The sequence below is a fragment of the Tachypleus tridentatus genome, chromosome 5 (assembly GCF_004210375.1).
Source record: "Tachypleus tridentatus isolate NWPU-2018 chromosome 5, ASM421037v1, whole genome shotgun sequence".
NCBI lineage: Eukaryota > Metazoa > Arthropoda > Merostomata > Xiphosura > Limulidae > Tachypleus > Tachypleus tridentatus.
In genome coordinates, this window is record NC_134829.1 from 20,099,107 (window position 1) to 20,113,014 (window position 13,908).

The 13,908-nt window shown below is 27.9% G+C and overlaps 1 protein-coding gene across 6 annotated transcripts in view; it reads right to left on the reverse strand.

Moving 5' to 3' along the window:
- Positions 1-13,908, reverse strand: part of LOC143250658 (transient receptor potential cation channel subfamily A member 1 homolog) — an 85,513-nt gene that overhangs the window by 6,050 nt on the left and 65,555 nt on the right. For all 6 annotated transcript variants that reach the window (XM_076501529.1, XM_076501530.1, XM_076501528.1 and 3 more), the window contains 5 exons: positions 11,446-11,645; positions 8,763-8,895; positions 6,834-6,965; positions 2,804-3,004; positions 668-913 (listed from right to left, as the gene is read on the reverse strand). In XM_076501529.1, coding sequence (XP_076357644.1) covers positions 668-913; positions 2,804-3,004; positions 6,834-6,965; positions 8,763-8,895; positions 11,446-11,645 — 912 coding nt within the window. The remainder of the gene's footprint in view (positions 1-667; positions 914-2,803; positions 3,005-6,833; positions 6,966-8,762; positions 8,896-11,445; positions 11,646-13,908) is intronic.

The following is a 13,908-nucleotide window of genomic DNA, read 5'->3' on the forward strand; positions in this document are numbered from 1 at the left end:
GAGTGAGTTTCAAATAATATTTCAGTTATTATAAATTCCATTTCCTATTTCTGTAGATACCTCTCATTCAAGGGTAGATTTTACTTTTAACATATTGCAGTTTGTATTCCAGGTTTATTTATCTTATCAACCTTTCCAATACAATTTTATTATAAAAATGTGCAAATACAGAACTTTGTTGTTTTTTTTAATACAGAAAAAAATCATAAACTTGTAATCCATACCAAAGCTTATTGATATGCAGTGAATGAATGTAAGTTTAAGATGCACCACATTATATGAAATAAATAATTTATCACATTCAAGGTACTTTATTTTAAATCAGTACAATATATTAATGACTTGATATTCACATAAGGTTGTCAATTTTTTCTAGTTCGCTCATATATACTATTTTTAACAACAATGCTAGAAATGACTAAGATTTTTTTTCTAGCAATTTAGAACAAAGTTAGGCTATGATGAAGGGATATTTTGAATAAATGCTCTATAATACTTGTATTGTGTTTAAGAGAAAGCAATACATACATAACCACAGATTTTATGCCCCTCTACTTAAATATTAATGGTACCTGGAAAAACCATTTCACAAGATATATTAAAATAATTCATATAACTGATGGATGCTTGTTTTGCTTTGCTCTAACTCATTGCTGGGAATATTCACCTGCATTGCAAGACGTGCAAGAACTGCATGTTCTTGTACACTCTTTATATCATCTACTGCAAGGCCAACTAACAAGTTCATAATTATAATGGACATTAAGATGAGGAAGATGACAAACAAGATGTAGGTTGGTGGTTTAAAATGAACTGGGTTCTCATCATCATTGAAGATACTGTCAAATTCTAATTCTCCAATCATCATAACGCTAGTTTTCAGTATGGACTCTCCAATGTTTTCAAAGGGATCCTATAGAAAAACAAAATTATAATTCTTGGAAGTTTTAAGAGTTAATTGGTTTTGAAGATTTCATTATATTTAACTGAAATCATTATCAAAAAGATATTCAGAGACAGTTTTAAGAAATTTACCAGGCTAATTATAGTTGAGATGAGTTATATCATTTCTGGTTAATAAAAAATTCCTACAAGGACTGTTTAATTAAATGGTTGAATATTGAGCACACGTGATCAATTCTATGAAACTATTTTTACAAATACTACTTGAACATTAAGAATCATTTAAATAAAATAAATAATATAAGACTTTCAATTTTCCAAAAAGAGGATTTACTGCTAAATAAAAGCCATGTTAATTTTAAAATATGCTAAACAAGTTGTACAAAACTCAAATTCACTGTATGTGAACAAATAAAAAAATTATGAGGATTAAAGGTGCTGTAAAGGAGTGTGGGTTATACACGTTGTCATTAATAATACGGACATTAGTGGTACTGCAGGAAAATCATTGGCCATTAAAGCTAGGCAATTAGTTGAATTTGATAATCAATTAATTTTAAATCTCATTAATCGACTAAATTCAATCAACTGGCTATTCTTACAGGAGATTAAATAGTTGCAATAACTAAAAATAGTAATAATGGGAAATCAATTTCAATTAGCTGATTATTTTTGTGAGGCATGACACAAACTTTGAAGTGATCAAAAACAATAACGATAAATAGATATGGAATTATTTTATTCAATTGATAGTTGGTTTGAATAATTAAAAACAGAAATAACTTAAAACATTATCCCACTTAGGTCATTATTTTTGAAACATTAATCAATGCTTATAAATATTTGATTATGTCAATTAAAACCCCCCAGGATTACTTTAGTATAGCAACCACAAAGAAAAATAAATACAGTAACTACACAAACTACCTGATAAGCACAAAATTATAAGATGGACCAACTGTGCTATGCTCACCATGGGAATTGAACTTTGAATTTCTGCATTATAAGCCCTCAAGATTAATGCTAAACCATTACAAGATTAAATAAAATAAATAAATTATAAGTGACCACATGTAATCTACTCAAGTATAAAAACAAGTGCTTCATATCTTCTAATAGAATTTTAAATTTTCATAGTACTTGAGCAATAATTTACAAAAAAAATATCCCTGACTATACACTGTAGTGATCTTGTTTAAACTTTCACTCTACATTGTTTTGAGAGAGATAAGGCTGATCGACACTTTAAAATATTTTCCACTGTTTTTTAGCATTTTAGCAAAATGTTTTCCAGAAAAAAACGTTGAAAGAATGTACTAAAATATCAAACTATCCTTCTTATATATTAATTTATTTATCTCTTTTTCCTATCTAATGTCTTGTATTTTTATGAGAGCACATGACAATATTAAGATATATTATATAAATCATGACAGTATATGGTCATGTCATGTGGTGGTTTTTATTTTATGAATAATTGTAAATTCCTCAAACATTTTTGACATCCATTCAAAAATATTCAATAGTTGCATTTAAAATACATGTTTCAGACATAGTTATATTTATGGGTTACAACTTTTATGAATTAAAGTAGAAGTTGCCTATACACTATCTCACAAAGTTAGAAGGAGTTAAAAACTTCTCATAACATTTTGATGCTCTTTAACCAAGAAGCAATAAAAGATCATAATTTTAAACATATTCATCAGTTACAGGATATGTCCACTTCAGTTTAACCAATGAAAGCCCAGAAATAAATTATAAAAGATTAACATTTACGTCCAGATTTTTTATTATATCATGATAATGTGATATATATTAACTTGACGTTTACCTAACCTAATTTTTTTCCAATTTATAAACAACTTTCTAAGGAAACAAAACCTAAAAAGTAAATTACCTGATTCTGCAAAAGTGCATAAAATCCAAAGGCAAAAGCAACAATGAAGAAGAAAAAGACTATAAAAAACTTTGAGAACGTGCGTAGAATATCAGTGAACATGTTTACATAGATCCCAAGAACAGGAAATTTGCGAATAAACAAGACCAATATCATCCATGCCAGGAAGACAGACAGAGCTCCCAACTGCCACTGCCATACCTGAGAATGAATAATAATAATAATACACATTAGATTCAGTACAAAAAAATAAATCACCTTTTAATCATTTTAATATTTACTTCCACACGGTAAGTTAAGTTACCTTCATATTTAATCGTATGTAAAATTATTATTACATATTCAAAACAAATGAAAGCATGAATAATAACAGAACATATACATGAATATAACAATTAAAAATAAATAGCATTTTTATAACATACACACATGCCAATAATTGTTATGTGGTAAACTACCAAATTAACAAAAGTGTGGACACATATCTGTTTATAGTACACAAACCATCAAACTAATATTCACCAAACATAGTATGTACCAGCACATCCCCCTGAGAAGTGATGTGGGGTAGTTGGCATTAAGTTCTGCCCTTGTATGTCATCACTTGTGTTTACCCCATGTTCCTCAGCTAGTAACAGATTATAAGATGGTGTTTTACAAAGGAGGATTGGCATGATTGGTGATAAAACGTCACTATAAAAGTTACTAATGAAATACTATTGGATAACAAACAGAGCAGAGAATTTAGTCATGTTAACAACTAAAAGATATCAAACTTGAGTGTACACTTCTAGATGAGTTGTGGTTAGTAAATCACAGAGAAGATGACAGAGGTTCATAAAAAAAACAGTTTAACGTTTCACAGGTAGCAAGATATGAAAAACAGTACTCTGTAAGCTGCAACACAATCATATAATATAATAAAGTGTGCAACTGACAAGAGCTTAATGAAGAAGGTATTGCTGAACAAAGAGTTCATATCAGTGTATGCAGTTCCCCTGTGAAAGTTAGACTATGTAAAGAAAAGAAAAGAAAAAAGAGCTAAAAATAAAGTAATTTCATTAACTTAAGAAATAGTGATATGAATTCTTGACAACCTCAGTGAAATCTAAGTTCTTCCTTGGACCCCAAATACAAAATAATCACTAAAAGTGTAGAGATTCTAAAGATACTTCACACTTAACTCTTTCAATCTAAATATCCTTTACTATACATTAAAAAAAGTTTTAGTGTCTTACATTAAAAATTTTATTAAACTACTATTTGTTTATATTATACTAATTAATATACCATAAAATGCTATAGAAGTTTTAAATTCCTAATTCTGCAAAAAAATATTTTAAAAAATCCTGAATTTTCCCTAGTATTACACATGTGACATTTTCTCTAGACATGTTGTCTTCCTTACTAAAGAATTATTATTGTTCAGATAAATCATAATTTTTATAGCCTTAATTTTGTTTCTTTACAAAACTCTCAATAAAAAAGCAAACCCTTCCTGCCACATCCCCTCTTACAGGATATGTTCGTAGTTCTCTCTTATCTTTAAAGAAATAACACACACACACAACATGTCAGTTACTGAAAATTTATATAAATTTTGTAAATTTCAAAGTATTATTACGCAAATCTCATTAACTATTTGCAAAGTCTTTTTTTTCAAGTTCAAACACCACCTTAAATATATCAATAAACTTTCAAGTTCATGATACAAGAAAGGAGTTACTGGTTCTTGTTAGATGAGCTGATCAATGGGAAGAGTAGATGAAGGCAATTGTATTTACAATTACTATCTGATTTGCTGACAAGAATAACTCAGCCCATTAATAACAAGCACTTTATTATTTGTGTAAGAGAAACAGATAAACAGGTTTTGGCCTTCACTGCATCTAGACACCATTTATAAAAGTATTCATTCAGTGATAATGGATGGGGTTAAAGTGTATATATCATAAATCCTTATAGAAGACCCATTCAACATGGTAGTAAGTATTTGATGTCAGAGATATCAACTATTTGTTTAATCTCACTTCTCTGATTTAGCAACAGTCTGTGGCAGAGGAGAGTTAATACAAGACAAAACGTACAGGGATGCTGAAAAAAAACTGTAGGTATGATTTTTGGTAGTTCTGGAGGTGTAGCAAGTATGCAAACCATACAATGAACAAAAACATTTTTGTTTTTAAGATGAATATCATCTTGCACTTTGATTTATCAGAAAGTGAGTCAGACTAATGTTGTAAATTTGCTTTAAGTAGTGTATATGAAGCTACTATACTTTAATTGGTAGTACACAGAAGCTCCCACTTTTTTTTACACTATAATTTTATTTGGATATAAAAAACAAACTTTTTTTTGGTGCACAATAACTCTTTCTATGGACAAGATGTAAATATTTACCACTTTGTTTCTGACTTTAAACTGGTGTGAAATATTCAATTTTTTCTATCTATATTTCAGTAACATATTTGAATATTAACTGTAATATTGACATTTTGTCACTGATCTTGCTACTTCTCCTTTGTAAAACACTATCTTATACTCCATTATAATTCAATAACTAAAACATTTTAACACCTACATATGTAACAAAAATGTTATTCTTTACTAATCACCCTGGATCTTTCATGAAATAAGTTTTCTATGAGTGCTTAACTTACATGAAATAGGAAAGCATTTGAAAACAGTGATTATCATAATCAAACTTAAAACTGCACACATTTTGGGCTCCTTAATAGATACTTCTAATGTTTGAAACACAGAATATTTGAATAAAAGTTGTAATTTCTTTTGGTAAATCGACTAGTTTTAGAGTCTCATCACATTTATTATTGCTTAGGCAAACCATAATTTTTAGCCTTCAATTTTGTTTGGTTGCAAAACTCTGAATAAAAAATTAAACTCTTCCTGCCACATCCTCTCTTAGTTACAATCTACTGTAAATGAATGTTCTTGGCTAGTAAATTCATGTTGGAACTTAGGTATCCAAAACATCTGTAACATACATTAGAGTTTCATGTTATTCAACTGGATATGAAAAACGTCCTTGGAATGCTAGACATTAATTCTATAATTAAAATTAACTTACTGGATGTTTTTAATTTTTGTATTGGACATCTTCCCTTAAAACCTTAATTTGCATAACATGTATACTACATTTGAAGCTAATTCCTCAGCTGCACAGCTCTATTTTTTAAAAAGAAAATTTTAAAGCTACTACATGTACAAAGAATAGAAATTAGACTTAAGAATATGATGAATTAAAATTATGCTTTAAAATTTGTTGTACCCAGCAAAAGTGAAATTAACAGCAGGTTTTCATGTATCTTAACCTTTTACATTTTATAGAAAATATCCTTCTGCATTAATTTTAATTAAAAGCCAAAGAAATGCAAAAGTTTCCTCAGCTGATGACAAGTCTTTCTTCCTTACTAATCTATATTATAATTAGTTTTGACTCAACCTTTTCTTAATTAGAATGGGTCCAAATATGAAATAAATGTAAATTTTGATTAATGGATGGCATTAGCTTTGGAAAGGAGGGGCTGGTACCTTCACTAAATATATCCCATTTGATTAATTTTATTTACAATAAAATATATCATAAACTATGTTGATAAAGTACACATTATAATCTCTGTTATATATTATTGCATTGGTGATCTTAACATTACAGTAAAATAGAATAAAAATGTGATCAAAACCTAGCCTATATATTCTAGTGATGTGTGAACAGTTTAGGAGGTAAGTTTATGATTTAACTAGTAGTCTAGCTAGGTACTGAAACTCAAACAAAAATATATAAAACAACACTAATCAACCTGACTCAAGGGTGTGCAAGCAATTAGTGAAAAACGTTTATAACAGAAATTTTAATCTAGCTAATCACTGAAACTTAAACAAAATTTTTAAAAAACACATTAACTGATCTGACTAAAGTGGTGTATAAACAATACTTTAAATAACTTTGTAACACAGATGAAAGCCTGGTGATTGTAACTCAATTAAAAACATAAAAAGGAATACCAACCAGTCTAATTCCAGTGGTTTGTGAACAACTTGTAAAGTCAAAAACAAAAAGCAATGCTGATATATAGCAGCACCATTCAATTAGGTTCTCAACTGTGAAATATGCATGTCTTTTCTCATACATTTGGAAAACCTGAAAAATTAGATTTCATTCATGTAACATAATCAACTTTGATCATCTTGTAATGTCATTTTTAAATAACAAGTGCAATATTAAAATATTATAGTGGTTTAATCTCTATGGAAATCCAATCTATAATTAATAGGAAGGATAAATTTACTTTAAAAACTCACCTTCATTACATTTCCAAAAGTTACTCTTATAACTTGACATTATTCACAAAATGTTTCAATCTCAATAAATTATTTAAAATTACTAATATTTTGAGCTAAAATCAACAATGAGGATTCTACTATCTGGATATCTATGATCAGTACGAAGTGCCATGAAAATGAAGTTATATAGTGCCCTAGACTTCAAACTTATATACGTTTTTATGAAAATATTTAATTTATTAAAACAGCTGACAAATGATTTATGTTTACACTTCACATCTAAACGAGTAAATGAAACACCTTTCATAATTCAAACTATGTTTTGTCACTTTTTCTGGTATTTTCCCAGCATTCCTATTCTTACATGTTAATCCTTTTTCTCTTATCCTATTTCCATTCCAATATTTCTGTACATACAGTAGGTGTGAAGCATCAGTAAAAGGTGTGATATAAAAAGAAGATTTCAATGTACTTCTGAATATAAAATGAACAAATAACTTAATTAAGTTACTGGGGCTCAATACATGACATACAATCTCACAGTAAAAGATAACTAAAATTATAAATTTTCAACCCCAAGCATATATCACATATGATTTTCTTATTTCTGAAGCATTAAAGGCCAAGTTATTTTCTTTGCTTTATGTAAGACCATGAATGTTAACAAATATGTGTATAAAAGTAACAAATGTAACCTGACTGTTACTGAAATGCAAATATAGAAACACATTGTTATGTAAAATACTAATTTATTTAACTACCACTAACAACACAGTTTAGCAACAAGATATTGGTGATCGTACATAAAAAAATGAAGATATTTCACATCTCTCAGTAGATAATTGGTAAGTCTGTCATTAAAACCTGGGGTACAACTCACCGAAATGAACACAGTGCAGTTAAACAATTGTCTAATTTTGTGCTAAAATACAAATAGCTTCAATAAATATTTACAACATTTATACTTTAGCATTACTCAGGACACTATATTTTCACCACTGAAAATGCATATTTTATTAAATCACAATGCAATAGATACGTAATACATTTCTGTGGAATGCCCAAAATATATCATTGCAAAATTGTTACAAAGGTTACAACTTTACTTTATATCTCTATGTGTAAGATCAAATAAATATAATTTTTAATGGTACCAATTTCAAGTGTAATATATATCTTCACAAAATGGTATGTAAAACAAGTACATTTTTTACAAATTCTTTTCATGCTATGGTGTAGTTTTGCTTTTGGGTAATAAATATTTTCAGGTTGGGCAGCATATCATACATTATACTTTTACATTAGAAGATAAAAACTCAACTGGTACAGGTTATTGTTCTTATTGCTGTTCTTAATATTCTTATATTTCAGAAGCTTTTAATGAATTATTAGAATAATGTATATTGATGAATGAGCCACATAACCAAATAGGTGAGTCTATGCATCCCTAGCTTAAATGCATGATGAAAACTCCAAAGTTCCCTCACCTTTGATTAGATGTTTATACCTATATAAACAAGAAACAGTAGAACTAAATATTTTACTACCAACAGGAAAATACATTATATAATTTCTGTGTGAAGGAATAAAAAATCTAATTTACAGTTTATTTCTTAAATAAAAAGAAAGACAAAAACTCATAAAATAATTATACTTCTTTAAACAGATGAATAATAGCCATAATGTAAATGATGAATTTTCCTATCCTGGCAAACAAAGTCTGTGTAAAATTGCTAAAGTTGTTGTCACAAGGACCCATAGGAGGATGGCAAGTGTGATTTCCGAGGCTAAAAAAATACAAAAAAAAGAATGGATTCATCACTTAGTAAATACTTAAACACTAAAGCAATGGTTAAGTTTCATGCAAACATATTTATTAAACATAAAATAGTTCTTGATTTGGAAAGAATGGGGTAAAAGGAAAAACAACAAAAACAAGTTGCTAGTATAGAAACAGGTTACTTTCAAAACAAACATTGGATTTTAGAATCCTATTCTAGAATGGAACAAAAACTATATTAAGAAAATGGTTAGTTTTTATGAATACAGCTTTTTGTTATCATATTTGTAAAATGTCATGTAACGAATTCATTTTATAACATTATAAAAGTGTAACAAGATTTTATGACATAATACAGTACAACCTAAGGCAGAATTGCACGGGACTGAGTAAAATTTCCAGCTTTATCAGGTTTCTCCGGCTTAGACATAGTGAATATGCATTTCCTTAATTATATATAATTTTTAAGTGGAACGTTATACTTGCTTGATTCAAGGGAAGGTAAGATGTTTGTGAATAAAGTTATTATATTGTTTATGCTATATTTATTAAAATAAGATAAAAAAATAGACATTCAAAATACACACAAGTACACAAAATCTTAATCAAATTTATTTGAAGAAAGTGTCAATTTCAACTGTTTTGTTTTTTTTTAATAGGCTTTCTTATGCAGTTAAAAGAGAACGTCAATTCTATGGCCTTTTCACGAAGTTCATTTTCCCCCTTCATTTTTGCCAACAATTTGATAGCATTAATATAATTTAACACTTGCAATGAAGTAGGAATTTCTATTTCCTCACAATCTTTTCCACTTTGTTCATCTTCTGAATATCTCACACTGTTACCATCTTATGATTCTATTATAGATTTTAAATCAATTTCATCAGTTTCTGTTAAAACATTCTTGTCAACATTCACAAAATCTTCTGCATCAATCTTCTCAATCAGTTTGGATTCCACTAGAATTGTCATAACAAACAACTTCTCCACAATCTTCACTATTATCAAAAATAAATCTACAGTTTTGAAAGCACTTTATTATGCATTCATCTTTTGCACATTTGACTGAATGCTTTAAAAATGCAATTGCATCTAATATGTCAATTTTCATGATTATTTCAAATGCTGTCTTACAGTCATCCATGTTTGCAATAATATGCTGAACCATCAATTTTCTGTATTTCAATTTTATACACTGTATAATTCCATTACCTAATGGCTGTAGAACTAATGTTGTACCTTCAGGAAGAAAGACTAAATAAACATTTGAAAGATGAAATTTTGGGTGATAAGTTGCATCATCTATGAAAAGTAAAATATTCCTATTTTCTTGTTCCATTCTTTTGTTTAATTTGTTCAAAAATTACTTGAATATAGCATTTGTCATCCATGCTTTATCATTTGCTTTCCATCCCACAGGAAGTTGATTCTTCCTTACATTTTTGAAACAACACAGATTTTCACTTTTACCAATTATCTATGGTAAATTTTCCTTAAATTTTAAAATTAAGGAAGATAGGAATTTATTTTTTGTGAGAATTATTTAAAGAGTAGAATTTTGAACTTAAAAGACAAATATATTTTTACAAATCATGAATCTAATTTAACTACAAAAACAATCATGGCAGAAAAATAACAGAATATATTTAACCAATACTTACTGTAATAAGAATTTATTAATATTTAAACAATTTATTAATTAAATAAGAAATAAATATTTAATTAAAAACATTTTTTCGACCTTACTCAGGTTCTCATCCTACTTGTTGATAGATGAGGTAGGTAAAAGATAGTTTTCCATCCCATTACACAGGTCCTGCCACATAAAGGGCCTTTTATAAGACAAATCTTAAGATAATGCTGCAAAATTTTGATATTTCTGGTCTGTAAAGGTTTCCACCCTGTGCAGTTTCTAGCTTAAACAGGTTTTACTGTACTTATAATTATATTGCATATAGAGAAATTATGTAAAATAAAGTATTTTTATGATACTGGTATATAAGTAATTTTAAAACTACTGTATGAATTAGGTGTTCCAGTCAAAAAACATCAAGAATCTGTAATGTTTTCATGGCAATAATTATGATCATGTTATTACTTTACAGTAATGGCTCATAGATTGTTATAAGAAGAAAAAAAGAAGACTCATCATTTCTTTAATATCTACACTATATTACCTCTATAAAGTAAAAAAGAAAAGTACTATAATATACACATACATAACATTCTAAACAGTATTAAATGCATAATGAGCTTTTCATTTTATCTGACAAAAATATATTTCTTTTTAACTAGAATATTCTGGAAGTACATACATAGGTTAACTACAAAAATAGTGAGGTTAACAGGGTTTACAATAAATATAAAGTTAGCTACATCTTGAATGTAAGCATATATGATTTCACCATTCTTGTTAAAATAATTTATAATTTATTTGACAATAATCACAACACTAAACCTACAAAGTATCTTAAAGGTTACATGTTATAATATATGAAAAAAAAAAGAGAGAGAGAGAGGAACATTTAATACAAGGTTTGAAACCTTTTGTACAGACCAACAGTGAGAGCTTTCATGTATCATCTCTTCTGGACAAGGTGGAGGTGTTGTAAGGACATAGCCTGTCAAGAATGTTAAGAAGATTAAGTAGATGAAAAGATCACCATAGTAGACATATCTTCCATATCTTTTCCACTTATAATTAACCAAACTTGTACATAGAGGGTGTCCTAGTAGAGTCTGTTGTTTCATCCGAACCTTTAAAAATAACAAATCTGTTTTGTATAATTTAGTCAAAATACTACTAGTACTATACTGTTGCATTTTAGTTTTGATTCAGTTTTTCCATGTGTGCCTTAGAACCCTGATATATATTTAGTATCAGGAAAGAGAAACCTACTTAAACTTACTGGCTTCTTGGAAAAAAATAAATTATTTTAATAAAATCAGTGTTTTTTGTATTTTTACACAAGATATATAAATTACCAAATTTAATATACCCGTATGATGATCTTGGAATAAAAGTGTACATAAATAAGTTGAACGACAGAGACTGGCATCTGATTTTGTCTTTCCCTTTATTAATTTACTGCCCAAAAAGCTACAGTAACACCTATACATTTCTGCTAGCACAATAACATTTAAATATAATAGTGCATAAAGCCTAAGTAAAACACAAGTTGCAACACATACATATGAAATGTTTAACATTCATATAACATTTTCTGGTAGATCTTTTGCATAAATCTGAAACAGAAGAATTTCAGCGAGCCAATAAATTAACAAAGTTATGTAAACAATAAAACACAGTGTATTACAAAAATACTGTCCAATTATCTAACTAACTGAACAGTTAATTTAACTTAGACATTCAATTATACTTAATACCAATAAAACCAGATAGCATTTAATCAATTTGACATTTAATAAGTGATTATTATTTTAGGAACAGTGAAGCACTTTCTTTATCACAAAGTTAGTGATTTTATTTGTAAACAGCACACCAAAGCTGAAACCAAAATTATAATTCAAATTATTATAAAAAATATCCATTAGTTCTACTAACAGCTACTTGAATTACAATTATTAAGTTTAATAAAGTTTTCTTTGCTTTAATATTCAAAATTATCAGCTTTACTAATTTATACATCTGTGATGAAGGAATATCAGAAAATTATTGTCATATAATAAATGCAATGCTTTCAAGTTTTTGTTGAAAAAATAGCGCTAAGCTATTAATTTTTAGTGGGTAACATGTACTAGTAGCAACTTTTGTTACAATAATTCAATTTTCAGTTTCTCATTATCAAGGTTAGTAAGCCAATACAATCACTAATGTTTAATGATTTTCTTTAATATTATTAGATATTACTAATTTCCTTACATTCTGAGCTTCAAACAGTCACTAATAAGCTGCCATTATCAAGAAAAATCCTGAAAAGGGTAAGGAATCAAGCTGAGATTTTCTTATTACAAAGTAAGGTGTTCTATTCACTCATTCATAATCCTTCCTATTTGGAATTCAATTAATTATTTTAATAGTTTCAGGAAAGGTATCAAGCCAGAATAGTACCCAAGCCATATTTAAGACTTCCCAGAAGGTTGCAGCAGATTAGAAGCTAGCACATGGGACATAAACTAATCAGGAATTAGCACTTGGTAATAAACAGAACAATTCATAACTAATTAATAATCAGACATAGGTAATCATAAAGGCTATTAAAACTACTAATTTATATTGCAGCATTATGTAATGTTATGGTGAAATTAAATTAAGAAAAACAGCTTAAATTAAAATAATTCCATAAAGCAATCTAACAAAAATTTGCCTACTGTAAAGTGAGGTAACGTTCTTGTGTTTTGTTTATAATAGGCTAATTTTTGCAAGGATGTGATGTCATTAAACAGTTAATATTAATAATAGTAAATTGATAAACAATAATTTATAAGCACAATGAAGTGGTTTTAATTTTCGAACCATGTAATATGTTTCTTAAAATGAAATCACCTCACTATGCTTATAAATTGTTTTGTCAGTTTACTATTATATTAGTTGAATATGGTTTTATACACGAGTAATATTAATAATAGTCTGTTCACATCATAACAGTAAAATTATACCATTGCTGTATTTGTGTAATATTTGTTTTAACTATTTACTTCTTAAATATTATAGTGTTAACTCTTTCATCAAATATTCATGAAATATTTTACTATCAGTAAAAGTCACATGGCTTTCACATGCAAAATATCAGATTTTTTTTTCAGACTTATGGTTTGTTAGACAATGTTTTTCTATGCCTTTTTTATTTTTGCATGTTGCCTATCTGACTTGCAAAGTAATTTTCATTTTATGATTAAAAACTTTTATGCAGTAAAAAAATCTCAAATTTCACAAGCAAAATCTTTATAATAATGTCCAGATCGTTACCAAACATTTCTTAAGAAAATACTTTATATTTTATCTGTTATTTTCACTAACAAATCTCTATGTGGGTTCAGTCGATTTAACTAATCTCAT